Raw genomic sequence first — 24,957 nt, 5'->3', positions numbered from 1 at the left:
TAAGTTCACTTTTGTTGTGTTTCCCTTCGCATTTCTTTTGCGTTCTGTCGCCGCCGCGCTTTCCCAGTGTTTTTCTACCATTTTCCTTTTGCTGCCCTGCTGTGCTGTGCTTGCCGTCTGCTTTCCTCTTTTGGGGGGCTTAAAAACGTGCCGTGACTTTTCCATTTTCCTCAGTTGCCGCTGGACAACAGAATCGCATTGAACAACGCGTCGTGCTTGGCTCGCTTTTCCGTCGTGGTTTTCCCGTGAAGTTTTCCAGTTTTTCAGATTTTTCCCAGCCGGAGATTAGCATAGAAAAGCGTAATAATTCAAAAGCTACTGCGCAACCCTTTTTCGGTGCCCAAAATGGTCGTCGTCTCCGACAGCCGCGTCCGTTTGCCGCGTTACGGCGGAGTCAGCGTCAAGCGGAAAACGGTACTCAAAACTACTCAGTAATTTCCCTGATTTTCCCCTGGCTTTTTTTTTATCTTTTTAAGGTGCTGCACTTTTGTGGTTTCAAGTCAAAATTTTTGATAAACTGGTTATGCCTTAACTTCCGTTACTGTTTGTGCAAAGTTTGGTCGGCTTTTTTTTTTTGGTGGCAAGGGGAAACAGAAACCGCGGTTGCATTAACCCAAAAACGTTAATTGGATTGAAATGAAAAACGTTTTCAATTTCCTAGCATTGTGTCACGTTTGATTTGCATTCAGCAGCAGAAAGCGAAAACAAAAGAATGAGCTCGAACTGAAAACTAAAACCAAGTCGAAACGAACAAAATGATGAAACTAGCGTCAGGGAACTCAAAATTTATGTTTGGGCTAAGAAATTTTCCCATGGTAACCCAACAACCAGATTTGGACTAGACCATGAGATTTTAACTTTTTTTCAATCGAACTATACAAGTATTTAATTCATTTTTAAAACATTTTCAAAACTAAGCCAACAGAAAAATAAAATACTTTTAAATTCTACTTTATGTTGGTGATGCGATGCAGTAATATGTGTGCAAATAATGTCATTTGAAACTTATAAAATCTTAATTTATTACTTTATATATGATTATGGTTTTCAGAAAGTTTCTGTACTTAAAAACTTCGTTGTTTCTTTACATACTCATACATATAGTCATTTTTATTTATTTGAGTATTACGGTTATATTTAAAAAAAAAATGGACGACTGTTATAGAAACGATTCGAAAATGTATCGGAAAATCAACATAGCTTCATTGTTTTTAAGCAAATACTTGCATATAATGAAACAGCTGCAAGGGCATTCAAACTTTGTCTTGCCTTAAATAAGCCAATCATTAAAAGTATTCATCTCTATGGGTTTTCAAATCTCCCATCAACATACAAATGTTTTAAGACATCAAGTCCTAATAATGCATATCAATAAATAAAAAATACAGACTGCTTCGCTAGAAAACGTTAAATTTGTATAGTTATTAGATCGCATCTAGTTAAGTATTTGTTACATTTGGCATAATGGGCTATTGCATTATTTCCATGGTTAATGCACAGGGTAGAGTACATATTAACCTCTACTTTGATCTGTGATCGCATTTACTTTGACCTCGATTTGGCGATTGTGTAACGCGTCAGCCTGCTGCAGTTAGTACAGTCGACATCTCACGCGCCATCATCATGTGCTTGGGCTGTGGGTGGAGGGTGGAATTTCTTCCGATTTTCCACCTTTTCATAACAGAGCCAGAGGCGACTGGAAATTGGTCAAGTGACACGCGCACACACACCCACACACACCAGCTGAAATAGATAGCGCCTAAGCTCTCTCTTGTATAACTACTTCTGACCACTGGCCATCCGGCCTGGAACAGCCCACCCCTTTCCCCCTATTTATTTCCACTATCTGGCCATTTCCATGCCTGATTGATTTTTTGCTATATTCCGAGCGTGATTTTTCACTGTGGCCCGCTTTCATTTTTGTTTTTGCTCTCCATTTTCCTCAATTTTCCCCCTATTTCAACGATTTGAAACGTGTGCGTTTAAGTCGAAAGCCCGACTTATGCAAGCCAAGTCGTGGCAAATCGAATCCAATCCTCTAAAGCGAAATGAGAGCTCTTGGCACGTGTCCTCCTCACATGTCGATCCGCTTAAATCCCGTTAATCCATCGACCCCTAAAAAAAGACACGACACGCTTATCGATAAATGTCAGTTACTTTTGCATACGAACGGCGTTTGTTTGCCCAGCTGAATGTATTCCACACCACGATCTAGTTAGTTTTCCAAGTCATGGATGGCATTACCAATTTACTACATGAGTCGGCTATTAATTCATCCAAAGAAATGTTGGTCTTGTAAACTAAACCACCAAACATACACGTATTAAATATTATAAATGCACTTAGAATTTGTGCATATCTTTTTAACATTCTTTTGAATAAATAACATTTGTGAACATGTGAAACGGAATAATCTTCTAATAATTCTGTTAAACACTACGCAGTCTTTTTTCTCTCTTTTTTTGTATTATCGTCAATATTTTTTTTGTATTTCCTCTTCAAAAATAAAGATTATTTCATTTAAAGGAAATTCTTCGCATTCCATTTTAATAAGCATAATATTTATCTCTATTTTTTTTTTAGCTAAATGTGCGGGTCACGACGATGGACGCGGAACTGGAGTTCGCGATCCAGTCGACGACGACGGGCAAACAATTGTTTGACCAGGTGGTGAAGACGATCGGCCTGCGGGAGGTTTGGTTCTTCGGACTCCAGTACACCGACTCAAAGGGCGACTCCACATGGATCAAGCTGTACAAAAAGGTAAGGCAATCGAATTCCCCATGAAATAAGAAATAAGAATTGGCAATTGACATGTTAGAAAATATTACTTTAGAAACTATGCTTTCTTGAATGAATGAAGAAAGTGGTTTCTAATACAATGAAACCGTTGTACTGTACTAAATAATATTTAATAAGATGCATGTGAATAGTTTTTATATATATAATGTATGGTCTAAATATAGCCTGAATCGCCGGCCATAAAGACCATAAAATATTTAAAGCGTGTAAAGAAGTATGTGGACAAAAAGACAGCCGACAGCAATGGAGTAAATCAGGCGGAGACAAGCGAAGAGGACGACGACGCCGATGATATGGTGGGAACAGATCGAAAACTCTTATCTACAAGCAATTCCCCCAAAATAAAGACCCCGCTAGATAGACCAACATTTCTTACAACCCCAATGATTGTGGCTCAGCTAGTTATATCTAGATATACCTCTAAAATTTCCTGTAAACTAGCATTTGTTATAGTTTGCTTGCTTTCAGACTTAGTCTAAGTTAATAAGTGATTTGGAGATTTAATCAACTAACAAATGTTATCTCTAATTAAATGCTGCACCACAAAAAACAAAGACTGGATCAATGCCGTTTTCGACATGGGTAAAACTCAGACAAATGCACTTCTAATATAATTAGAACTACGTATTTTTAGTTCATATATTTCTTTAATTAGGAAAAAGAATAATTTTTTATTTCCGTATAAAATGAAAATACAGTCGAGCTTTTTTTTTGGCTAAAATTCAATATTCGTAGAATTGAGTATTTCAAATTTAATTGTACATTTATTGAATTATAGTTGGTAAAGTTGGACTGTAATTTAGAAAAAATCGTTCAATATGTTCATAGTTTTCAATGCATATATTTTCCTTTTCACAGGTGATGAACCAGGACGTGAAGAAGGAGAACCCCTTGCAGTTCAGATTCCGTGCCAAATTCTATCCCGAGGACGTGGCCGAAGAGCTGATCCAGGACATTACCCTGCGCCTGTTCTACCTGCAGGTGAAGAATGCCATACTGACCGACGAGATCTACTGTCCGCCGGAGACATCCGTGCTGCTCGCCTCGTACGCGGTGCAGGCGCGTCACGGTGACCACAATAAGACCACCCACACAGCCGGATTCCTGGCCAACGATCGGCTGCTGCCGCAGCGCGTCATCGACCAGCACAAGATGTCCAAGGACGAGTGGGAGCAGTCGATCATGACCTGGTGGCAGGAGCACCACAGCATGCTGCGCGAGGACGCCATGATGGAGTATCTGAAGATTGCCCAGGATCTGGAGATGTACGGCGTAAACTACTTTGAGATCCGCAACAAGAAGGGCACGGATCTCTGGCTGGGCGTGGACGCATTGGGTCTGAACATTTACGAGCAGGACGACAGGCTGACGCCGAAGATTGGTTTCCCATGGTCCGAGATCCGCAACATCTCCTTTTCGGAGAAGAAGTTCATCATCAAGCCGATCGACAAGAAAGCGCCGGACTTTATGTTCTTTGCGCCGCGCGTCCGCATCAACAAACGCATCCTGGCCCTCTGCATGGGCAACCACGAGCTGTACATGCGTCGCCGCAAGCCGGACACCATCGACGTGCAGCAGATGAAGGCGCAGGCGCGCGAGGAGAAGAATGCCAAACAGCAGGAGCGGTTAGTAAACCTTTCTTGGCTTTTCCTTATGAAATTAAAATCGTTTAAAACAAAAGACTCAGTATTGATAAATGCTTTTTTTTTTGTATTTCAGTGAGAAGCTGCAGCTGGCGCTGGCCGCTCGCGAACGCGCTGAAAAGAAGCAGCAGGAGTACGAGGATCGGCTCAAGCAGATGCAGGAGGATATGGAGCGCTCGCAGCGCGACCTGCTCGAGGCCCAGGACATGATCCGCCGGCTGGAGGAGCAGCTGAAGCAGCTGCAGGCCGCCAAGGATGAGTTGGAGCTGCGCCAGAAGGAGCTGCAGGCAATGCTGCAGCGCCTCGAGGAGGCCAAGAATATGGAGGCCGTTGAGAAGCTTAAGCTCGAGGAGGAGATCATGGCCAAGCAGATGGAGGTGCAGCGCATCCAAGACGAGGTTAACGCCAAGGACGAGGAGACCAAGCGCCTGCAGGACGAGGTGGAAGACGCCCGACGCAAGCAGGTCATTGCGGTATAATTTTGAACATTAATTAGCTTTCAAAAACTAATTGAACTAATTAATTATTCCTGCCCAATTTGACGATGACCTCTATAACGAATGTTCCCATTTTTAGGCCGAAGCCGCCGCCGCTCTGCTGGCTGCGTCGACAACGCCGCAGCACCATCACGTGGCTGAGGATGAGAACGAGAACGAGGAGGAGCTGACGAATGGCGATGCCGGCGGCGATGTGTCGCGCGACTTGGACACCGACGAGCATATCAAGGACCCCATCGAGGACAGACGCACGCTGGCCGAGCGCAACGAGCGCTTGCACGATCAGCTCAAGGTGCGTTCAAAATATAACCTTTTAATTTCTTTAACTAAAAAAGTAGAGCTTGTAAATAAGAGTTGACCATTGTTTGTAGTCCAAATAATAATAAAATAATACCCTTTTCCAGGCCCTGAAACAGGATCTGGCGCAGTCGCGCGACGAGACGAAAGAGACGGCAAACGACAAGATCCATCGCGAGAACGTGCGCCAGGGACGTGACAAGTACAAGACGCTCCGTGAGATCCGCAAGGGTAACACAAAGCGTCGTGTCGATCAGTTCGAGAACATGTAAAGCTATACTAAAGCTGGCGGCCAGATCGAGAGAGCGAGACGTATATAGAGCGCCCGCGCGAGAGAGAAAGAGAGAGGGAGGGAGCCGAGTCTCCAGAAAGAAAAAGATAAAGATATAACTACAACAAGAGAAGATAATGATGATAATGATGAAGATGAAGAAGCAACAAATATAATTCCGGTCGCTGGCAAAGCCTATTGCTACTATCACCCCAGCGACGTCCCTTTTCCACCCGCAAGAACTTCCTGCCTCCTAATGAATTGAAGAGATCCACCAGTTTAATGGACATAAACTTTGTTTGACCGCCGCTTTTTGTCTCCGAGCTTGTATAGAAGAATCAAGTAAAAATCGAGAAAAATTCAGCCAGACACACTCACCAATATTAATATAAAGTGTATAAACGACAAATACGGCCAGGACCAACATCTATAAGGACAATCAGCAAATGAAAGGATCAAGCTATCGGAAAATATATCAAAATACAAACAGAAACAATAGAAAATATACATTTCTCCTTTTCCCAATGGATTCATAGAGAAAACGGAACGAATAGTAATAGATATTGAAAATCGACAACAACAAAAGCAACAAAAACAGCTACTACAACAAAACAAAAAACTATTTGCATTTTCCCCCGTTATAATTATTATTTTTATTATTATATAATTACTATTTTTTTTTAAATTTGTATAATTAAATAAGAACTTGATTAATTGTTTCTTAAAATAACTTGAGAGAGAGCAACAAACAAAAAGAGAAAAAATATATTATATAAAATATTTTTCTTTAATCTATTTTTGTTTTGAAAAAAAAAAGATTTTTAAAAAAAATGAGAAAACAAACAACAAAAACTATTGTGAAAAAACCAAACAAAAAGTTTTTAAATTAAACAATAAAAATGTAAAACAAAAAAAAACACCGTCTTTGTAGATCATTCAAATAGTTTTTTTGAAAAGCCGTTTCAAAAATATTGACAATTGACTTTCGACATGTAATGAACATGTAGAGTAAAATTACTGGAAGTTTTTTGTTATGTATCTTACATTGTTTTTCTTTTTACATACAAATCAAATGTCAAAATAAGATGTAGAATTTTAAAATGTTTTATAGAGATTTTAGCGTTATAAAGTACACATAAACTAGTTATTCATGGTAATCAGTTTGTTGAGTATAAGGATTTTCAGTATTGATTCAATATTTTAAAATCTTGTAATTAAGAACATCCCATCTATTTTCTCCATTTGATTAGTTTAGAAAAGAAGCACCTCCGTTCCGGAGGAGTCCTCCTCAATAGAGATTAACTCACTCTTCGGCGGGATCTGGCGAACAAGGGCTCTGCGTAGCCGAGAGATTTGGATAAGAGAACAAAAAGAAATTGTTTTTAGAATTCATTCTTAAAATTAAAAATGTTCCAGTGCATTATGATAATGGAGTTTTCAGTTTCGTATCCAAGAGTAACGTAAGCATTGGATACTCACACTACTTTATCAGCTGTAAAACAATTATACATTTCTTTGCTCTTTCATAAACGCGATAATTTCATTTTGGTGTTGGTTTAATCCAAGAAGTTTGACGTTGTGCTGATGTAAATATGTATGAATGTTCATATTACATAGCACTTGACAGCTAAGTCAAAAGAAAAGGGCATTTTTGAATGACTTATCGCAGCACTGGCTTTTATCTTAACTAGCCGCTATTATTTTCGGCTTTACTGTTAATCATCGACTCAGTTCTTTTGAAAAACAGAAAAATAAGAGCTATAAAGCCCTTGTATTGACGGTGTGCGCCCTCAGTTCACTTTGGATTTCGTTGGTGAAGGACAAAAATAACGAAGAGCAAAGACGAAATAACCCCCAAAAAGAAAAAATTTCGTTTCGAGAACTAAGAAAAACTGGAAGCAAAAAATGTCTCCAAAAGCGGTAAGTAAAGATTGTACATTTTTATTTATACATGTGTGTATGCAGCAGCAGAAATATATATTTTATGTACTGATAACTGATAAAGTTATTATAAAAGAAAAGTGTTTTATTTATTGTTTAATTAGTTTAAAAAAGCGCAAATATAAGCCACCACTTAATATAAGCCAGATTTTCAGGAACCCTATACAATTCTACATAAACTGCTACTATAAATTATTTGATTAACAGAATAAAATTCTTTAAATAAAAAGAACAGAATTCTCTGCTTAAGATAAGGAGTTTAAAATATTTCGTTAATATTACACATAACTCTGTTTTATTTTACTATTGTATACTGTGAATACTAAGTAAATATGGATTATTCCATTTAAACGAAACTCTTGACATTCCATTCTAATTATCTCTATTTTTTCAGATAAATGTTCGGGTCACGACGGCGGACGCGGTACTGGAGTTCGCGATCCAGTCGACGGCGACGGGCAAACAATTGTTTGACCAGGTGGTGACGACGATCGGCCTGCGAGAGGTTTGGTTCTTCGGACTCCAGTACACCGACTCAAACAACGAGTCCACATGGATGAAGCTTTGCGACAAGGTAAGGCAATCGAATTTCCTTAGAAATATGGAATCTAAAAGTTTTTTTTCCTTTTGATAGGTGATGAACCAGGACGTGAAGAAGGAGAACCCCTTGCAGTTCAGATTCCGTGCCAAATTCTATCCCGAGGACGTGGCCGAAGAGCTGATCCAGGACATTACCCTGAGCCTGTTCTACCTGCAGGTGAAGAATGCCATACTGACTGACGAGATCTACTGTCCGCCGGAGACATCCGTGCTGCTCGCCTCGTACGCGGTGCAGGCGCGTCACGGTGACCACAATAAGACCACCCACACAGCCGGATTCCTGGCCAACGATCGGCTGCTGCCGCAGCGTGTCATCGACCAGATCGAGATGTCCAAGGACGAGTGGGAGCAGTCGATCATGACCTGGTGGCAGGAGCACCGAAACATGCTGCGCGAGGACGCCATGATGGAGTATCTGAAGATTGCCCAGGATCTGGAGATGTATGGCGTAAACTACTTTGAGATCAGCAATAAGAAGGGCACGGATCTCTGGCTGGGCGTGGACGCGTTTTGTCTGAACATTTACCTGAAGGACGACAAGCTGTCGCCGAAGATCTGCATCCTGTGGTCCGAGGTCCGTAGCATCTCCTTCTTTTCGAAGAAGTTAACCATCAAGCCGATCGACAAAAAGGCGCCGGACCTTATGTTCTATGCGCCGTGCGCCCGCGTCAACATGCGCATCCTGGCCCTCTGCATGGGCAACCACGAGCTGTACTTGCGTCGCCGCAAGCCGGACACCATCGACGTGCAGCAGATGAAGGTGCAGGCGCGCGAGGAGAAGAATTTTAAACAGCAGGAGCGGTTAGTAAGGCTTCATAGACTTTACCCTAAGGAGTCCAAATAGTTTTCATAAATTATTTATATTTTATTTTAGTAAGAAGCTGCAGCTGGCGCTGACTGCCTGCGAACGCGCTAAACAAAAACAGAAGGAGTACGAGGATCGGCTGAAGCAGATGCAGGAGGAGAAAATGGCTGTGACGACAACGCCGCAGCACCATCACGTGGCTGAAGACGAGGACGAGGACGAGCTGACCAACGGCGAAGTGTCGCACGACTTGGAGACCGTCGAGCACATCAAGGACCCCATCGAGGACAGACGCTCACTGGTGGAGCGCAACGAGCGCTTGCACGATCAGCTCAGGGTGCGTTCAAATGGAATTTTGTACTTCATCTAAGAACAATTTATTAGAGTGTTTTCATAAGGATGTTTATTTTTCCGGTACCATAGTTAGAAAAAGTTCTCTGATATGTTGAAACTTTAAGCTATAGAATACTAATTATGTTCATGTTTGCAGGCCCTGAAAAAGTCTGTCTCTTTCGACGAGACAAAAGAGACGGCCAACGACAAGATCCATCGCGAGAACGTGCGCCAGGGACTTGACAAGTACAATATGCTCCGCGAGATTCGCCAGGGTAACACAATGCGTCTTGTCGATCAGTTCCAGAACATGTAAAGTTATGCTTAAGCTGACGGCCAGATCAATATTTTTCTTTAATGTATTTTTGTTAAAAAGAAAAGAATTTTATAAAAAACAAAAAGTTTTTCAATTAAACAATAAAAATGTAAAACAAAAAACACCGTTTTTGTCGATCCATCAAATAGTTTTTTTTGTAAAGCCATTTCAACAATTCTGATTCTTGACTTTCAAGATGTAATAAACATGTAAAGTAGAATTTGTGGGAGCCTGATTTTACATTGATCTTATTTTTACATACAAATCAAATGTCAAAAGTATATGTAGGCAACATAACTTTTATAACTACATACAGTGACAAACTTAATTATTGGCACAGCAAGCATGTTAAACTTTGAGGCTATTTTTCTTCTTATAATATGCTGATATTAAAATAAAACAAAATATTTTTAGATAGAATCATTCATTTTATGTTAAATACAAGTGACTTCATTAATTTATCTTTTATAAATAATTTATTAAAAATAAAAAACCAAAGAATGGACCAAATTTGCCTGAACAAAATTATTGACACACTTGGGTTTTAATTAACTATTTTGTTAAAACTTTATCGATTTGGCCACTTTTTTTTTAATTATCACATTTGCCTCTATAATCTTAATGGTATAATGATTAATTTTATAGCTAAAATTGTTTTAGTGCCTTAAAATAAAGGAAAAGTTGGTTGACTTTACAAGGTAAAAATAAAATCAACCGCATGTGTCCAAAAATTAAAATTTAATAAGCAGGATCAATGCAAATCAAAAGTCAACATTGGGGAAAGGATGCCCAGAAGCCATTTTTCCCATTCGGAGTCCTTTGCTACATTTTAAAGGACCCACGCAGTTGCAAAATGCAGGGCACACTGGCTAATCCATGGCTTTGAGAGGCCAGGAAAGCGTAAGGATCGTATAAAAGGACAATGTCAACCCCCAGATCTTCTCAACACGTATCGAAGTTGATGATAAGAAGGACTTTGGTAAGGATATTCATCCAACAGCCTTTTTTTAGGCCCTGCATGATGGTTTCTACAAACGAATTGAACATAGAAAAAATCAATAGATTTTAAAAGTCAAAAACAACCTTTTAGTGCAGCGAAATTTATATCTGAGTATGTCAATCGACTTTTGGGTCCTTTCAACCTTCTCGTATGATTTAATTATCCTTTCCCCAAGCAAAGAGCTTATGTTAGAACCCTTTTCAAGCCGATGGATTTTTTCTAGGAGCAATTCGTTTGTAGAAACCATCATGCAGGGCCTAAAAAAAAGGCTGTTGGATGAATATCCTTACCAAAGTCCTTCTTATCATCAACTTCGATACGTGTTGAGAAGATCTGGGGGTTGACATTGTCCTTTTATACGATCCTTACGCTTTCCTGGCCTCTCAAAGCCATGGATTAGCCAGTGTGCCCTGCATTTTGCAACTGCGTGGGTCCTTTAAAATGTAGCAAAGGACTCCGAATGGGAAAAATGGCTTCTGGGCATCCTTTCCCCAATGTTGACTTTTGATTTGCATTGATCCTGCTTATTAAATTTTAATTTTTGGACACATGCGGTTGATTTTATTTTTACCTTGTAAAGTCAACCAACTTTTCCTTTATTTCAAGGCACTAAAACAATTTTAGCTATAAAATTAATCATTATACCATTAAGATTATAGAGGCAAATGTGATAATTAAAAAAAAAGTGGCCAAATCGATAAAGTTTTAACAAAATAGTTAATTAAAACCCAAGTGTGTCAATAATTTTGTTCAGGCAAATTTGGTCCATTCTTTGGTTTTTTATTTTTAATAAATTATTTATAAAAGATAAATTAATGAAGTCACTTGTATTTAACATAAAATGAATGATTCTATCTAAAAATATTTTGTTTTATTTTAATATCAGCATATTATAAGAAGAAAAATAGCCTCAAAGTTTAACATGCTTGCTGTGCCAATAATTAAGTTTGTCACTGTATATAACTACCATAGACCCATTATTAATAGTAATAGTTTTAATAGTTTTTAAAACTGTCACTGAGAGTAAATACTATTTATTTTCTAAAAGTAAAACGATCATGTGCATTTTTTACTAGCGCTTTATTAATGCAAATATCAAGTTGATAACAATAGATACATTAGCTGTATATTTTTATGTAGTATATTTATCTATATTATATGCTTACAGATATCAGATATAGTGACATATGTGAACTGCATAGCAAAAAAAATGTGTAACTTCAACCAACCGCGCAACTTAAGGTATCAAAAAAACAAAAAAAAAAAATGGTAAGAAATCCAATCCGCTTCTTGTTTCGTTGGCTTTTTGATAACATTAGATTCGTATATATATATAATCGTAGACTAATTCAGTATTATGCATATAATAAAAACACGATTTCTTTCTCTGAAGGCACATAATTACAGGGGCTGGGCCTTTTTTCGGTCCGATCTCGAATCCCCAACGGCCCCATTTAAGGCGCGTATTAAGTCGGGGCAGGAATGGATGGATATATATCTCGCATGAGAGGGCAAATTTTGCTATAGCAATTGAGTATATGGATTATACATGATTGTTAGCAAAGTACTTACAATGACTTTGTTTATCGAGAGTTTGGGAGTCGTCATAAGCAGTTGCCACTGTGATTCTTTCTTAACCTATATGTTTACATGGGTTTTTTAGCTCTAATCTTGGGGGTCTTTAAATACAAATGGGGAAATATAATAAATTGTGATAGAGAGTATATTTAGTCCTCGCTTAAAACGAATTTTTAGTGGAAACTATAATAGAAGGATTAGCTTTACTGATTTTCATGATACAACTTTTAACATTTCATTGACTTTTTTAAGTAAAGGGATTTTTTATAAGTTTGAAAAACTGGTTAAATTTGATTGCCATTTCTAAGTGTGGTAAGTAGTCATTACGAACAGTGTTTAAGATCCCTGGAGATTATGTGACACCCCATCTATTCCCTCCATTCGATTAGTTTGGATTTCGTTGCACGGTTTTTACTCTTTGTCCCGGGGTGCCTAACACTTGGCGGAGAAGCACCCCTGTTCCGGAGGAGTCCTCCTCAATAGGGATTCACTGCAGCCAGACCCACTCGTCCGCCGGATCTGGCGAACACGGGCTCTGCGTAGCTGTGTCGATAGCCCTTGGGCATTTGGGCCAGTGGCTTGCCGGAGTTGCCGCTGGAGGAAACTCCATTGCCGCCTCCGCCACCGCCTCCTCCGCCCACATCATTGGATCTGCTGGGCGTGGCAGCGGGCGAGGGATAGCGCTCCAAGTGGCCGCGACCCGAACCAGCCGTCGAGGGATTCTTCGTTTCCACGGCCTGCAGGAATTCCCGGGAATGGGCACGTGCTCCTGGCCTCTCCCTTTCCCTCTCCCTCTCCCTTTCCCTCTCATGGCGATACGGATCACGGGATTGCTCCCGATTAAAGTCCCGATCTCGGTCCCGCTCTCTGTCTCGAACTGATCGCTCCATGTGCCTGGGCGGCTGTGGCGGCTCCGGCTCCCAATCGCCGCGGGAACGGGCTCGGGATCGGCTTGGGTCGCGTTGGTTCGGCTTCTCGCTGACCACCGGCGGCTCCTCCTCCTCGCTCCACTGCTCATAGGTGCTGGGTGGCTCCACGGAGCCGCGACGCCGGCGGGAGGACGACCGATATGGATCCCGATCCCTGTGCGGCGCGTCGCGTTCATCCACATCCGGATACCGGTTGACCGCCGGACGCTGCTCCATGGCCCGGAACTTGTCCTTGGCGTCGTGGAAGCGATCCCGCTGCGAGTTCTGCGCCGGCGGTGGCTCCCTGAAGTCACGATCCCGATCGCGATCACGGTCTCGTTCGCGTTCGCGATCCCTCTCGCGCTCCCTTTCCCGCTCCCTGGTCTTGGGATTGGCCTCGCCGTAACGCATGCCCGTGGACTTCATCATCTTCTCCATGCTCTGGATGTAGGGCAGGCTCTCTGCCTCTCTGTAGGGATTACGATCCCGGGAGTGATCGCGTTCGTGCTCCCTTCGCCGCTCCCGATCGGGTTCCCGTTCACCTCCGCCCCGATCCCTGTCATGCCGCCGTTCCGTGGTCCGCTGACCCAAATCCGATCCCCTTGGCCCCAAATCCGATCCCCTTGGACCCAAATCCGATCCTCTGGGCCCCAAATCCGATCCCCTTGGACCCAAATCCGTGCCCCTGTGGACGGCGGCGTATTTGTTGTGACCCACTGCCGGAACACCACCTGGCGGGGATTCGAAGGGCAGATCCGAGGGCTCCATATAGCGATGGCGATACCGCTGATCCTCGCCGCCGTAATTCTTGAGCAGCTGCTGCTTCTTGCTGGTGTACTCCATGAACTTCTGCTTGTCGGTGAGGTTCTCCTTGCGATGGTGGTGGTGCATCTGGGGCAGTGCCACTGGTAGTGGCAGTGGCTCACTGCCCGGATCGGAGTCCTCGAAGTCATCGTGGTTGTCCTCCAGGCGAGAGCGCGGTTTGCGATCCCGCTCGTGGGATAGCTTCTTGTTCAGCAGCCGGTTGATCTCGTTGTATTTCTCCGAATCCCTCAGCTTGCCGGAGGATTGCTGATTGCTGCCGGAGTGCTGCTGCTGCTGCTGCTGTTGCTGTTGCTGCAGTTGCTCCTGTTGCAGCACCCGGTTGAACTTGGCATCGTAGTCGGCCGGACGCATTATAATCGGCTTGATCTCATCCTCGCGACTCCAGGACTTGTTCGAAATGGAAGCTGGCGTTTTGGTCCGCTCACGATCTCGATCGCGATCCCGATCCCGTTCCCGCTCTCGCTCCTTGTTCCGTTCACGTTCCCTGTCCCGCTCCCGCTCCCGCTCCCTCTCCCGTTCCCGCTCCCTTTCCCGCTCCAGCTCCCGCTCGCTGGGACGCGGCTGATATGGTTTGGCCGGCAGATCCCGCAGGTAGCTGTCCTCCGGCGGTTGCACGGCGCTCTTCCGCTTCAGTTGCCCGTGATGGGGCATCGCGATTTGTGAAGGTTTCAGGGCGATCACCGAGTTGTCCGCCTCGTTCGACCAGTGCTCGTCATCTGGATGGGTGAGAAATCAAGGTTATATTACAATTATATATATTATTTATTATATTATTATTATCTATAATATTTATTATCTACTATCCATTATGGGGTAATAAAGAAACCAATGTGTCAGCTCAAAAACTTTATATTTAAAAGAGGTTTACCATAGTATGTAAATTTACGTTGAAGTAACTATTTTACTTATCTCTTTATAAAATATGTTTTTATATTAAAAGTTTTGCTTATGGCTGACATGGGCTTCTGGCTAAACTGAGTTAATATAAATTAAAATATTGGTTTTATCAAAAAGTTTCAAAATTAAGAGAAACTTTCGACTATAGCCAATCATTTTCAGGCATCCTAATATGCGTACGATAAGTATCCTGAACTACGGTTTTAAAAAAGTATATAAATCGGAAAACAAAATGGTCAAAAAAATATTATAAATTCGTTGTTTTTAATAGTTTATCCGTAAACTAGAAGTTTTAAACAATTGCAAAATATTGCAAAATACAAATAGGAAGACTATATAATAGCTGGCATGAGAACTATCGAAAATATTGAAAAATCGAACCATTTTCATTGTAAATAAATCGAAATATAGTCGTTATATTTGTATATTTTTAATAGCAGCAAGGGTATATAAACTTCGGCTTGCTTTCTTTCCTGTTAGATCCTAATTTGTCTTACTAATTATTATATTTAGGACCCACTCACCGCTGGAACTGTTGAGCTCCTGTCGCTCTGGACTGGGGGCCAAGTCGGATCCGATGCCCGAGGAGCCGCGCGAGGAGACCTGCTTGCCGTTGGCGGTGGCTGCCGCTCCGGCGGCGGGATTGGCCGCCCCCTGACCTTGAGCCTGCCCCTTGGGCGATCCGCCCACAATGAGGGCGTTGCGGCAGCGCCTCAGCTCGATGGCCGTTAGATTGCCCTTGGAGCGGTGCACCGTGTCGTAGTCCCGCGGCGGCAGCAACAGTGGCGGTCCGTTGCCGTTCAACTTTGCCCTCAGCTCGGCGGCCAGGGAGTCGAAGAGGTCGCTGTTCTGCTGCGGCGTCAGCGGGGGGTGGTGCAGCGGTGGGTGGGGATGGGGGTGGGGGTGTCCATGGGGATGTGGATGTGGATGTGCCTGCTGTTTGCCGTGCGGCGGCGAGCGGGAAACGGGCGAGGATCCGCCGGCCAGGCCGTGCTCCTCGCTGCACTCCGACTCCCGGGTACTGTTCCCGGTGTCGCTGCCCAGAGAGCTACTGAACCGCTTCGGCGAGGACGTCTCGTGCCGGCGACCCTGGTATCCCCCCGATCCCGACTGTTGTGACTGCAGCTGGTGGTGGTGCGATCCCGGTCCTCCAATCCCGGAGGACGACGACTTCCCATTGGACTCGTGCCGCTTCTCGCCACTGTGGTTGTTGCCGCCGTTCATGGGGATTGGCGGCAGGATTCCCAGCCTGGAAAATAAAAGGCAGTGAGTATTCAAGTTTTGTAACATCTTAAGTTTTTTTTATCTATTTTAAACAAACTAAATATTAAAAATTTTTGAAAGCCACTATTTGACCAAAACATGGAACTCTAAGTTAAGATTTTAGTTTTCAATCGCAATTATATTCTTCTACATTTTTTTACGAAACTTATTTTTAGTGCAAAAGTCATTTGAATATGTTGTCACAATTTTTAAGGTTTCTTGTTGTAAAACACTAAAAAAACTAAGCTAAGATTTTATTTTTAAATCTTAATAATATTTGTTTACAATTTCTTAAGCGACCTTCTATTAGTGTAAACGTCAATTAAATATTGTGTGAAATTAATGTTTAAAGTTTACAATTTAATTGTAATTATCTTTTATATTTTGTGACATTTTTTTAGCGACTTTTTTTTTAATGTTAAAGTCAATTGGATATTTATAAGTTAAAAAAATCTAGAAAAATTCAATTTGGATTTGGATATATATACTTTAATAAAATATAATAGTATGTATAGTAGTATAATAGTAATAGCCACAAATATGATTAATCATGGGTCAAGTTCAAATAAGAGACCGTTAGCTACCAGAATTCTGAATATTTTCCCCATTGCCTGGCAGCTTTTCAGCGTTTATCGATGGTGACAGCTTGGTCAGGCGGCAACTTTGAAAACAGAAAAACAGAATTTCCGCGAAGCCATCGAGCGAGCTTGAAGAGGCATTTAAGATATTTAAAGTCATGGACTTGGATGTGGATGTGGACTTGTATGTGGATGTGGGTGCAGCGTGGGCGCTGGCAGAATCGTTGGGCTGTCTTCGTGGGAATGCGGCAGGCAGTGGAGATTGCCATTGCAATTACCGGGCAACTGGGATCTCGCTGGGAGTCCAAGCCCCCATTATCATCATCATCATCATCATCATCATCATCCCCATCCCCGCCAGTGCGATTATCACGATCGCTCGTCATGTGTTTGGGTGAATGTGTCTAATGGAGTGACTAAGTGGCCCGGCTGCCACTGCTTCTGCTTCCTGCTCGCTCCCAAAGTTGGCGGCACAATTAATTAAACGTTGCATAACAAAAGTCACCAGCACTTGCAACTACAACTACAGCTGAAAGTGCCCAACAAACTCTATACTACAATACTTAAATTAATAGTAACTAATGGTAAAGCTTGGAAAAAATAAATCTAAATATTGCATTTAAAATGTAATATATATCCTTACTTGTAATATTTGAATAGGTAACTTTATTTTAAAGTATAGTACAAACATTTTATAGATATTAGCCGACTTGGTATTAATATTTCGAGCACAATTGGTTTTTTGCGCCAATGAAACATTTATGATTTTGAAAATGTTAGAGTTAAGCTCTTTATTAGGAACTCAAACTGATGATACAGTGTTTAAAAAACTCCAAAAATATGGTTTTCAGAATGATTTGATACGTTCATTTCGAAATGTATTACTAATATATAGCTAACAGAGGTAACAAAGGTTGACAACCTTTTTTTGCAATTTATGGTACTCTTTTGTTTTAAAGGCAAAGAGTTCAAGATATGCCTGAAAATCCATTCATGTATATAGCTGGTTAAGTCAGCCAGAGTGGATAAGTTGATAACAGAGGTTGACCACCTTTCTTTGTGGCTCACGATACTCTTTCGTTTTAAAGGTAAATCAATTGGGTGTGCCCACCTGGTCTCGAGCTCCTCGAAGCGCTTCTGGTTGTCGGGTCGGTTGATGAGGATCTGCAGCTGGAGGTGCAGTGCCTCCGCCGTCGTCTCCGAATCGCAGCGGTAGGCGTGGACGTGGAGCGGACACTTGGTGGCCGGATTGTAGAGCAGCAGCACGCAGGCGACGATGTCGTCCGTCTGCACGGAGCTGGTTATGGCACTGTGTGGGATCAGATGCTTCGAGGCCCCCTGTGGATGTTTCAGAACGAGAATTAATAGGTGCGCCACCCAGCAGGGATCCCAAATTAGTAAAAAACCCGTGAGACAAGCACTTAACTTGAAACAACATTAAGTATTCTGTCTTCCAAACGGTCAAAAATGTTAACAATGTGGAGATTCAAGAAAAATAATAACATATGTTTCTGTTCAAATATATAATACAATGCAAGGCATGTAAAACAGAATAAAATAGTATTTTTACCAGCATAGACAAAAGTATTTAGCAAAAATTAATATTAGTAAGTAACACATTAAATTATAAGACTTTCAAAAGTTTGTTTTTGAATGAAAAATGTTTTGTCAATTTTTATTTTTATTTTGTACTATACGTTTGTTCGGAAATAGCTTTCTTTCAAAATAATCAAAAATAACAGACATTAGATTTACGTAAAATAGGTTTATAAGTAAGATCAATAATAAATCAAGAGATAGTTTTAGATAATATAAACTTAAACAGAAATTTAAAAGCTGCTTATAATAATATTAATTATACTGACATTTTATTTAATTAAATTTCCATGCTCACCTGGACAATCTTGATGCCCTTGTGGGACACCTGGAGCGTGACCTTGAGCGGCTCCTGGCCACGGGACCTGTCCACCAGGTACGGGAGCACCGAGTTGATGACGCGGGCGCCCCGCAGCCCCTTCGCCTCCTCGGCGCCCAGGAACCACACATAATAGGAGGCCTTCTGTACGTCGCGACGCAGGCGTAGCGCCATCTTCAGGACGGAATGTGCGACTCAGGCACACTCAAAGAAAATGCGGCAGCTATTCGAAAAAGGGTTTTATCGTCGATGGTTGGGTGTAAATGCAAATTAGCATTTAGAACATCTGAAAAAAAGATAGATAGATATAGAAAATTTATTACATTCATATAAGAACGTGTATTTTTTATTGTTTATCTTTAAATCATATTTCAAATCGAGCAATAAATTAACAAATAAGCCACAGTTAAGATCAATTACGTATACTGAGATGTATTAAAAGCCAAGTCAAGGCAAAAAAACATAATTACAAATTACTAATTATAAAATTATATTAAGTTTGATATAAATGGTTATTTAAATTTATAATTAAGCGTCAAAAGGCAGATCAATTAAGTCAGTTCTGGTGATTTACTTTGAATTCTATAATAAAGCAAACAATAAATTTAAAATAAATATTTTTTGGTGTTAAAATTCATTTTTAATTGCAAAACTGGACCGAGTATTGAGAGGCATGAGACTTTATTAAATGCTAACGAATTTTTGGAAGAAAAAAATCAATAAAGCGATGTTTTAAAAAAGAAAATGTAAGTAAAATGAAATATATTATAATCCTGCTTTAAATCAAAGAATATTTATAGGGATCGTAACGAAACGTCAACATGTGCTAAATTCCATTGGTGGGAAACCAGTTGGATCAAATAAACAACAAATGCAAAGTAAAATCATTCGATTCTTCGTCATTTCTAACAGAGCTAAGCTTTCTTCAAGAAACCATCCCAAATCGGAAGACTTCAGTCTTAACGGAAAACTCCCAAAAAACCTAATCTCATTAGATTAAAGAGAAGTTTCTGTTGCCCACGTTTGAAAATATATCAACAGTGGGGTGTGATTAATAACGCCACAAATAAAATCTTAATGTCAAAGAGGAAACATTTCAACCGGGAAATTACAATTTGATCGATCGAAAAGACTGAACAAAAACTGGAATGCAAATCGATTGCCGGGGCAACTGTTTTTCGATAGGCACTGTAAGTGGTGGCTAACGGCAAACCAGATGGATTCAAATGCAATCTCGTCATGTGTCATAATTCTGTGAGAAAACGAGAAAACCAGAAAACGATCCGTGTTGGAACATCAAAACTGGGGCCAAAAAAAAAAAAAACCGTCCAAAATCGAACCGGCCAAACCAGCAAACGGTATTAACCCGTCACACAGGTGTTGGATGCCATTTAAATGCACAGAAAAAAATATTATCTCTCTTTTGGATATTCTAAGATCGATATTATAAATGAGGCATACCATTTTTCAATGCAATGGATTACATATTTTATTAAATATATTTTATATGGTATTTTAAAAGATAAATAAAGCCTGTTTGTTTATCATTCTGATGTTATTGCTTATTAAACCAATATGTTGGAGTTTTGGCTTCAGTTTGGAATTAAAAATGTAGAGAAGAATAATGAAAATATTTATCCAAGATATTTAAAATTGTTTTCTGTGCACTATACTGTGTACGAGATTCTCCCCTAATAACTTTTATAATCGATGATTTTGTGCGACTTGTTGTTCGCAGCCGCGTAGGCCAAAAGAATCTTGTTTTTTCAGTTATGCATTCAGCTCAACAACAAGGCAAATAAAAACCGCAGAGGAGGGACTCTTTATTGTGTGCTTAAAAAATTTACATATGCACGACACAAAACTCGCAGAAAAACACATATTTATATATATATACGAAAAAAATGCCTGCCCACAAACGATATTATTAACCTCAAAACGGATCTAAATATATTAAATATTCGAGAATGCATAACAATAACAAAAAACCCAAGCAGGCAGAATGTGATAAACACAGGTGGCCCGTAAGAAAGCCATTAGATTGGCAGAAGTTTTATAAGAAATTTCAGCAGTACGTGATTTCTGACTGTTTTGCATCCACTGGAATCGCAACAAATTATAAGGAATTAAAATGTTAGATTTTGAATGTTGGTTAACAACTTTTGGGAATAATAATAAGCCTTGAAGAAAAATACTTGTGGAAGTAAACAATTTTCAATTCGTTTCGATTGGCAATATTCGTTAGTTTATTTCAGGAAGTGGATGTATTAAGTCATGGATATCTTGTGGCTTTGTGTAATTATCTGTGTATTTCTTGTGTTCGTAACTTGTTTCAAAAACATTTCCTATTTCAGAATTGATTTTTGATGGTTTACTGAAATGAAGTCATTTTTGTATATATAAATGCCCCTGATGTTTGTTTTAATTATTAGTATATATTTAATTTAATGTATAATTAAATTATAAGTATATATATATACAGTGTATATGAATTGTTTGTTAATTGCATATATATATATATTGAAATATTTGATGTGAAGGTAGCCAATTATTTCATTTTCCATGGTCTTATTAATATTTATAACTTTTGTATTCAACACACATCGAAAATGCAGAGCCCCATGGTTCTAAATTTAGTTAAGTATAGTTTAATATTCGGTAAACCAGTTCGGAGTTGGGAACTCCCTGGAGCCGCAAGATAAAACCCCAAATAGATTTCCATTTTATGCGACTGTGATGAAAGACCCATGTTCGTACAGCAGTTGAAGATATTAGCATAAACAATCCGTTTGCTGATCAGCCAAGCAGCAAATAAACAATTTGCAAAGAGATCTTTTGTTATGCCGGATTGTATCTGTCTGGGGGTTTGTTCATATGGTATATCCGAGCCATCTGTAGAATCATCTGTCCATAATAACACAAGATTCACGTCTCGCCGCATTGTGCTTTATTTTCTGAACTGAGTTTGACTAAGATTCCGAATTTCTGTCTACAGAACTGTTTTATACTTTTAAATAGAATATCTTATTACTTACAAAAATTACTTAACAAAATGGCTATGAAAACTTTTAAATTAAATATAGAGCTCTTCTTAAATAATGTTTAGTTTTTCTTGAACATTTTTAGTGCCAGATAACCAAATAGGAAAAATATTACATTTTTAGCAAATTTTCAAAAATGATCATTTGACATTTAAAAATATTTATGATCGATTCATTTTCTCGTATTAAGATGTGCTGATACATTCTAAAATGGATTTAATTTTAAATTGAGTACCAAGACCAAAGGCATTCGTTGGAGTTTTATAAAAAAAAAGTTCAATAAAGTTCTTTGGCATTTGTTTATTACAAAGACTTGTTGATACTCATGTTTCTGTAGAATTCACACAATGTTTGGAATCTTTTTTTGGCAGATCTTGGTCTTATTTGGAAAGTGTTGCTATAAACCGATATTGTTTTTTTGTATGCAAATAAAGAGTCATTTGGGCTTTGGTGTTGTGTTCTTTTCGATGGCCAGCAATTGTGTCTTGTTGCTGGCCTTTTTTGGCCATTTATTGGATTTGTATTGCCATTTTTGTTGTTTGGCGTGGTTCGGTTTGGTATGGTTTATTTGTGGCCGCTTATAAAATGGGTTAAGCGCATTTTCTGCTGCTGTCTTTTCGATGCGAATTGGTAACACAGTCATACACACATACACTTTGGCACTTGCACTATTTGTTTGCTCGTTTGTTTTGTTTGTTATTTGTTGTTTTTCGTTTGGTATTTATTCTTTCTACGCTTTTGCTCCATTTCCGAGCTGAACTCGATCAATGAACCGTTTAAAGCTCTCTCACAGATACGCACGCACACACTCTCGCCGAAGTGGAGCGTTTAAATTTCTAAAAAACTTATTTGATTAACGGTAATGGCCGAGAGAGTCTCCATTCTCTCCACTGGCACACACACACACACACACCAGAACACACCAGTACACACCTCAGTATCTATGAGTGGTTGGAACAAAAAAAAGTTAACAAAAAGAGTTCGCTTCACTCGCGTGTTTTTCGCTTCAACCGCGAACAGACGTCTCAACGCTTCGACCGCCAGCAATCGACTGACTTGGCTGACTGCCTCCAAAACCGCTCGGAGCCCACAGCTCTCGAGCGGGCCGTAACCCCCACCCCACCGATCCCGCCACTTCGGACCCCAGACCCTGCACTGCCACAAAATTCAGCTCTGAATCACATCAAATACCATTATAATGTGTGCACTATGCTAAGTAGGAAACGATTTTTATCAGATGTCTTAATAGGCTAAGGGGGGCTGTAAAAACTCGAGTCCTAATACCATCTCTACAAAATATAGTTTTTTCTTTTATTTTTTTTATAATTTTATCATTTTAATATTATATATACATAGTAAAATCTGGAGGTAGAGAAAATAAATAACAATTTAATATAATTATAACAAATTTTTGAACTTTTAAAATGGGGAAGCATTTGCCAATGGTAGAAAAAATTCCGAGTTCAAATACAACCTCCTACTAAATGAACTTTGAAATCTAATTCACTTTATTTTGATATTTGAATTAAAGTCCAAAGATGGAAAAAGATGGTTGTGTTGCAAAATAATATGTTATATTTTCAAAGTCATGATCGTGTAATATCAGCTTTTCTCTCAGTGTGTGTGGCACTTGGCCCGAACGGAGCCGAGCCCGAACTTGTTTTTTGGCTTAGGCCGCCGCAAAGAAAGTCAAGTCGCGCGTACGAACGTTGTACCCACTGCCATATATCGCACCTTGGGTCAATGGATTGCGAGAATTATTCATCTGAGGTGGAAACTGGCGGATTCTGTTCTGCAGATCTACTCATGTTCAGCTTCCAATAAACATCCATGTAACTAATTTCAAATATCATCTTTCCTGCAGTCTCCAATTTTGAACATTGTGTTTTTTTTTTTTAAGAAAAAATAAATTAAATATTATTGATTATTGGATTTTAATTCTGAATAACGGAATATTACAATTCCCTTATAACTTTTTTAACAATAAGCGTGAGAGATGTTTTTAAAACTTAATATTTTAGAATACTTTTTTGCAATCCAAAGTTGAGCTGTTTAACATTTTATTTCTGGAAAAATAGGAATTAGTAAATGGACACTTAAAACATAAAAATTTTCAGTTGGGAACATTTTACGCAATAATTGGCAATCGCCTAATTTTATTCAAATAAATAGGTTCCAAGTGCAAATATCATAGGAGTCGTGTGTCTTGCACTTTACTTCGAACCCTATGCACACTATCTTATCGATCGAATTCGATTAGATCGCTGATCGCAGATGATTGGGACCACTGTGCGACTCTCTTGATTGTGGAGTCTTGTGCTGGAATGTGTTGAAATTAAAAGTTGTTGGGTTTTTGGGCGCAGCAGCGTCAACTTTGCGGCCCTGGCCAACGTGTTGTTGTTACCGCTGACTTCTTTTTGTTTTTGGCTTAGACAGGTGTACAGACGCTATTGTTGTTGCCACTGGTTGGCGGTGGCTGTGGTGCTATTGATATAGCATTGAGCACTTTTTGAAAAGCCGTCGTGCATTCTACAAGTTTTCCAGCCACCACCAACACTTGGCCAACATTGATTGTGGTTGCAAAAAAACAATAAAAAAAAAATAGAGAAGAAAAATAAAGAAGGAAAAGAGTCGAAAAAATGAAAAACTTGGCATTTAACTTGGGCTTTTGGTCAGGCGAGTGAAATCCGCATTTTCAAAACGGAAATGCTCAAATTTAGCCAAGGTGTCGATTTGGCTTTTGGCCCAGTTCTCGATCTTGTTTTCGGATATTTCCTATGCCCGAGATATTGAGTTTGATGGATGGATGAAGTGACAATGTGAAGTCAACTTGTTTGCGGTCCGGCGGCTCAATTTGATTCATGTTCTAATCCGATGGAGTGCGATTAAGCCGGCCAATTTATGAGACAACCATCCAAAGTTGATGGAGTATTCATTTCGTAAATGTTCGAATATTTGTGCCAATTGCTTCATTTAAATTCTCAATTTCTTGAGACTTTAGAAGAATGTCGCAGCTCATGGGATTTGATTTTAAATATTTTTAAATAATTAAAAAATAGAAAGGAATCGTTATTTATTGTAATCGTTATTTTATAGATCTGAACGAAGAGTTGTAATTTATAATTAATTAATTTAAGAGCATATGTTTAAAACATGTCTTGCATTCCTTATATTTTGAATAATAATTTTTCACTTCCCTTACTGCCTAATCAATGAAATATTTCTTTGTATTTGATCTATGTGTGTTATGGCATAATTTGTGAACAGGAAATCTCTATCTTTTTAGAGTAATAACTTCATTTGCGGTTAAACCCTTCTGGGATAATTTCCAATTTCCCAATTAACCCTTATATCTCCTTATCTTCATCTGTAGATTTCCAAATGAACGTATAACAAGGTGTGGTGCGTTTTATTTCCTTCTAGGCCACCGAAAACCATCAGTATTTC

General features: G+C 39.8%; 3 protein-coding genes across 10 annotated transcripts in view; 2 read left to right on the top strand and 1 right to left on the bottom strand.

The window, feature by feature from the left end:
* Positions 1-6,176, top strand: part of LOC108048476 (moesin/ezrin/radixin homolog 1) — a 29,261-nt gene extending 23,085 nt beyond the window's left edge. For 3 of the 8 annotated variants that reach the window (XM_017129175.1, XM_044461341.1, XM_017129174.2), the window contains exons 3-7: positions 2,584-2,763; positions 3,661-4,427; positions 4,522-4,918; positions 5,022-5,234; positions 5,347-6,175. In XM_017129175.1, the coding sequence (XP_016984664.1) occupies positions 2,584-2,763; positions 3,661-4,427; positions 4,522-4,918; positions 5,022-5,234; positions 5,347-5,511 (1,722 nt within the window). In that variant the 3' untranslated portion in view covers positions 5,512-6,175. Of the gene's footprint in view, positions 1-199; positions 415-2,583; positions 2,764-2,966; positions 3,099-3,357; positions 3,385-3,660; positions 4,428-4,521; positions 4,919-5,021; positions 5,235-5,346 lie in introns of those variants that run through there. The other 5 variants (XM_017129179.1, XM_017129178.1, XM_017129173.1 and 2 more) reach the window with 5 other exon arrangements.
* Positions 6,177-7,284: 1,108 nt separating this feature from the next.
* LOC108048477 (moesin/ezrin/radixin homolog 1-like) lies at positions 7,285-9,551 on the top strand. The gene is made up of 5 exons (XM_017129180.2): positions 7,285-7,430; positions 7,846-8,025; positions 8,086-8,852; positions 8,926-9,193; positions 9,347-9,551. Exons 1-5 carry the CDS (start codon positions 7,416-7,418, stop codon positions 9,503-9,505), a joined length of 1,389 nt encoding a protein of 462 aa, XP_016984669.1. The 5' UTR covers positions 7,285-7,415; the 3' UTR covers positions 9,506-9,551.
* Positions 9,552-11,566: 2,015 nt separating this feature from the next.
* Positions 11,567-22,556, bottom strand: LOC108048496 (trichohyalin). The gene is made up of 5 exons (XM_017129225.2): positions 22,444-22,556; positions 18,449-18,755; positions 17,666-17,892; positions 15,238-15,962; positions 11,567-14,532 (listed from the first exon to the last, which is right to left on the bottom strand). Exons 2-5 carry the CDS (start codon positions 18,641-18,643, stop codon positions 12,560-12,562), a joined length of 3,120 nt encoding a protein of 1,039 aa, XP_016984714.1. The 5' UTR covers positions 18,644-18,755; positions 22,444-22,556; the 3' UTR covers positions 11,567-12,559.
* Positions 22,557-24,957: the final 2,401 nt, after the last annotated feature.

This window comes from Drosophila rhopaloa, unplaced genomic scaffold (genome assembly GCF_018152115.1).
Source record: "Drosophila rhopaloa isolate 14029-0021.01 unplaced genomic scaffold, ASM1815211v1 contig_3, whole genome shotgun sequence".
NCBI classification, from domain to species: Eukaryota; Metazoa; Arthropoda; class Insecta; order Diptera; family Drosophilidae; genus Drosophila; species Drosophila rhopaloa.
This window is presented reverse-complemented; position numbering and strand designations above follow the sequence as displayed.